At 34.1% G+C, this 5332-nt stretch overlaps 1 protein-coding gene across 1 annotated transcript; it reads right to left on the reverse strand.

The window, feature by feature from the left end:
• Positions 1–2248: 2248 nt before the first annotated feature.
• Positions 2249–5090, reverse strand: LOC122145498 (GTPase IMAP family member 7-like). Its single transcript, XM_042759252.1, has 3 exons — positions 5040–5090; positions 3712–3746; positions 2249–3303 (listed from the first exon to the last, which is right to left on the reverse strand). The coding sequence occupies exons 2-3, from the start codon at positions 3716–3718 to the stop codon at positions 2249–2251; spliced, it is 1062 nt and encodes a 353-aa protein (XP_042615186.1). The 5' UTR covers positions 3719–3746; positions 5040–5090.
• Positions 5091–5332: the final 242 nt, after the last annotated feature.

Genomic DNA, 5332 nt, shown 5'->3' on the forward strand with positions numbered 1-5332 from the left:
ATACAGAACTACCACATTTTGATATAAGTTTGATTGCATAATTGCTGTTAATAGTGTTAATCGTCTGTTTGTTTACGTCTTTTATTGATTTTTCTGAACATTTCTGCCGTATGCACATAAACTGAGTCACCACTGATAAGCTACTACTAAATATTGTAGAAACTTAATTTTCTGTAAAGTTGCTATGCAATGATTTGTATCGTAAAAAGCGCTATACAAATATACTTGAATTGAATTGAACTGAATTAAATATCAAAGTTATGATCCTGTATTTCCCATCGTGCACTGGGGAATGAATAATTAGAAACATTATTTTTTTCACTGTTTTGAGTTGTATTTACACTGTTTTATGGTTGTTTTTGATGTTAGGTTTAGTAAATTACTGTTTAGTGACATCTGAAGTTCATTTTCTACTCCAAATGACCCATTTATACTCAAACACTATTCACTGATTGTTACCTTCATTGTGCATGGTGTACCAAGAATTGAGGTCTCTGTGTTAATTTGGTTAATATTTTTATTGAGTGGGCATATTATCTTAAAAGTATAACAGTCTGTCTACTTGTGTACTTACAGATTTTATTTAATTCAATGCTTAAGTTTCACTTATATATGTGTGCAAAAGAAAGAAAAATTGAGTAAATCTTACACATTGTTTTTTAAATTTTTGATATTTAACAGCACACTTTTTTAGAGTGATAAGCATTACTTAATGTAAAATTTACAAACAAAGAGTCAATCAAGTTTACTGGAAATTTACTGGGAATTCCCTTTTTTTCAGTGCAGGTGTAAATCATACTAATATTCATGGTCAATGAATATCTCGCATATGCCCTTTCGAAACAAAAAGTGTCTTAGAAAATTAGAGTGAGAGCGAGCAAACAAGATGATTTTCACATCATTTTGAAGCAAAAATATTAGGCTACAAGCTCCAGGTTTGACAGTCTTGTGAACAAATGTTCTGTATGTGTTTTATGACCTTATTTCAGTGACTTCTAAATTGTAGTTTTTCACTAACCACGCATAAACGTTGTTTTCCTCCAAAACCACAATCATGTACATGCATGCTATTTACATATTATTGTAGCCCAGTTTGTACTGAATACAGTGTTTTCAGACTTTAGCCATGTATATGTTTATAAGCAACTGAAAAAAGCACAAAAGTCAAGGCATATCAAAGCTTCTCAAGGCCCCCAAAACCCCCTTACACAATATTTGTTTTCGATAAGACTTGCTTAGTTTAAAAGTACTGTAGACATGTCAAGCTTTCTATAGATGTATCTCTCATGTCTCTTTGTTGAGTCTCAGCAAACAGAGGACATCCCCTGGACGTTAAAAAGCTGTGAATCCTTCAACTGCAACAAGCTATGCTTTAACTTTTAACTTAATAACTGTTGTTATTAAGTTGTTTGAATTTTCCTTATGGGTTTGTATTTTAATCCCAGTTTTACACTGTTTGATAAAATGTTTTAGAATATGTTTTTAATTTATTAAATAGAATTTTCTAAGGATATTGCCACCAATTAAGCCCCTTGAGGCTTTTTCGGCAATTCTCCATCACATTTTTTTTTTGTGAAAGGTATAATATTGTGATTTATGCTTTGGTAGTGAAAATAAAATAAATCAAATCTAATCAAACTTAAACTATAGATCTTTGTGGTGTATATGTGGCCAATTTAATGGAATTTTATTCTGTTTTATAGGTGTCATTGTTTAAGATGTGAAATGCTTTGATTTAGCCCATATCTACATGCTAAATGTACACCTAAATATATTCAATGGTGTTCACATATTAAAGTATGCATTACAAAAGGTATTTAGAATTTCTTTAGGCCCATATCTACATGCTAAATGTACAACTATTCAATGGTGTTCACATATTAAAGTATGCAATTTTAGAATTTCTTTAGACAGATAAGATAATTGAAACATTTAATTTTTTTTATTATGAGGTTAAATTTTTCAGAATAGTACTTTTTTCCCAAGTATTAATGTGCCCAATCATTAATATAGCTGATTGTTCTATATCGGACACTGAATATAGTTACAATTATTTTTTTTCTTCTGATTGTGCTTTATTACTAAAAACATTTGCAACAAATTGTTGTATGTTCTCAGCCGCAGCTGTTGCTTTCTCGTAGTTAAGCTGTGCTGCCTTCATCATCGCATCATACACTGAATCAGCTTCTTCTGCTGCTTTCCATCCAATGACTCCTCCTCTGATTTCTCGTAGTTAAGCTGTGGTGCCTTAATCGTCTGATTGAATCGCTATACCTGCTCCTCCTGCCGCTGCTGCTGCTCTTACTGCTTCAGCTACTGCCTCTCCTGCTTTTTCTCCCGTTTCTGTTGATGTTCCTCCTGCTTTTTCTCCTGTTTTCACTTCTGCTTCTTCAGGATCTGTTACTCCTGTCTCTGCTTCTCTTGCTCCTCCAACTCCTACAACAGCTGCTGCTACATTAAGTAATGCTCTTATAGGGAAGGTCATTTGTAAGAAAGCCAGAATGATAGTCACTGCACCACATGCGCCCAGAAGAGCACCAATCAGTACTCCTGTTGTCGCTCCTGCAGCCTGCACCAATATTTTTTCCTTAACATTTTTCTTTGCGTTTTCTCGTTTCTCTTCTGGAGGCAAATTTTCCCCACCCATTTTTCCAATCTCCTCTTGAATTTGTATTTCTATCTTTTGAAAAAGCTCATTGGTGAAGCAGCCATTCTTATGTCTCATCTTGGCAATAGTCTCCAGCAGATTTTTCACCTGTACCTTGTTGCTCTTGTTCCCCCGTTTACGTTTTTTCCAGTATTTGTTGTCGATGACGTGACAGCGACCTCCACATTTATCAACCAGCTCCTGAAGCTGTGAATTGGCCTTCAGAAATTCTTCAATGGTCTGGTCTTTTAGTTGCTTGCCAAAAGTGAATAAGATCACTGTGTGGTCAAACACATCCTCTTTCAGTGTTTTCAGACATCGCTGTAGCACCTCTATTTCTTGGCTTGTGTACTCTCCGACCTTTAGAACAATCACAAAGGCATCAACACCTTGAGCACATTCAACCAGAGCTTTGATGATCTCAGATTTCATCTCCTTATCATCACGATCTGTGTCAAAGAATCCTGGTGATTCGATAACTGTGATCTTGCTTCCGTATCGCCTCTTCTTTCTTATTTCACATATAGCTTTTACTGAATCGCCCGAAGCTTTAGGGGTGAATACTTTTTCTCCAAGGATTGTGTTCCCGGCGCTGCTTTTTCCATCACCTTTCCTTCCTAAAATCACAATTCTTCTCTCTGGCACAGACACACAGGCTACGGAAAACCATAAAAAAAAAAAGAAAAAAATTATATATGTATATATATATATATAAATAAGTGAAGTGACATGACATACAGCCAGGTATGGTGACCCATACTCAGAATTCGTGCTCTGCATTTAACCCATCCAAAGTGAACACACACACACAGCAGTTGGGGGTTCGATGCCTTGCTCAAGGGCACCTAAGTCATGGTATTGAAGGTGGAGAGAGAACTGTACATGCACTCCCCCCACCCACAATACCTGCCGGCCCGAGACTCAAACTCACAACCCTTCGATTGGGAGTCCGACTCTCTAACCATTAGGCCACGACTTCCCATAATATGAGTCTTTTCAAATGGTTATTGAAAGAAAAATAGAATATGTTGTCAGTGTGACATTATGGCAGTGATATGGCTTACATCCCATTATCCTTGTCTGTTGATGACGTCAGTGTCTGTAAGGTAAATATAAAGGTTATTCTTCACTTTTGGACCCTTCTTCATTTATATAAACATTATGACATTTTACCAAACACCAGTATGTTATAACGTACATTCAAATGATAGTTTTCTCAAATGTATGCTTATTACCAATTAAATCTGTGAAACTTAACTGTATTCACTGCAAAACGCACACATACAGCACACAAAATAAAACAGAGCGCCATGAATCTTTTTACAGATCAACTTTGCTCTTTGCAGTGGCATGAGTGGGATTTTCTAAATCAAATATATACATAAATATATATATATATATTAGGGGTAATGGTACACAAATATGTTAATTTTAGACACAAAAAGTTGTTTTTTAAATGTTTGACTGGACTTGCACCTGAGCCACTTTGTAAATTTGTGAACACTGGATACTTCCAGATCAACAAGAGCAGCTACAGGTGGAGACTGTAAAGTCCCGTTTTGTAAAACATCTTTTGCCCAAAATGTTGTTTCTGTGAAAGGAGCCAATTTGTGGAACTGCCTTACTACAAATATAAAGACTTTAACTAAACTGTCCACCTTTAAAAAACTAACAAAAGACTGGCTCATAGAGCAGCAGCAGTGTGATCATGCCATATGAGATGTGTAACTGGGTGTATGTGAGGTGTGCATCTGTGTGAGTTCGAGTAAATGTATTTATTTATAATACTAATCTTTATTGGGGCTAACTGGTTTTTGGACATTTCATTGTATTTGCTGTAATATTTGTTTTATATATATATATATATATATATATATATATATATATATATATATATATATATTTTTTTTTTTATATTTTTTTTTCTTTAATTTTTCTTTTCTCATTATCTTGACTGTTAAAAGCTCTTCTAGGGACAGGTGTTGAGAATTAGCCATGGCTATAAACACTGTGATACATGCATCAGGATTGTTCTTTATGTAATAATCTATGTTTAATTTTGTATCTGTCCCTATTCAAATAAACAACAAATAAATAAATAAAATGATGGTTCGGTACGTACCTCGGTTTTAACGTCACGGTTCGGTATGATTTCGGTAAAGCAGGGGGAAACTAAACTTTTTTTATTTGTATTAATTTATATTTTATAATGGCTTACTGAATAAGTAGCTCTTTCTTTCTCTCTCTCTCTCTCTCTCTCTCTCTCTCTCTCTATATATATATATATATATATATATATATATAATGTCTCGACATATATATAATATATATAATCTATCCTGATAAAACTTCACATGCAAATTTGTAAATATGTAAAATGTAAAGTACTTACATTACCTCTGTTTCTTTATTCCACCAAAGGAATTAAAAAAAGAAAGAAAGTTGGGATGTTGATGGATGGTCAAACCAAGATCTACAGTAGCTTTCGTTTTCTTCTTATATGAGCCTATTGGGCAGGAACTTTAAGTTAATAATTTTCTAAACAGTGCACACATCTAACTAACACAGTCACCAACATTGAACTAAAAACTGTTTAAGTGATTAAATAAAGACAATGGAGAAGATGTGTCAGTCCACTGATTTTGTGTGGAAATGGCTGTTTATTATATTTTTAATTTTTGTTTT

Source organism: Cyprinus carpio, chromosome A7, assembly GCF_018340385.1.
Source record: "Cyprinus carpio isolate SPL01 chromosome A7, ASM1834038v1, whole genome shotgun sequence".
Lineage (NCBI taxonomy): Eukaryota > Metazoa > Chordata > Actinopteri > Cypriniformes > Cyprinidae > Cyprinus > Cyprinus carpio.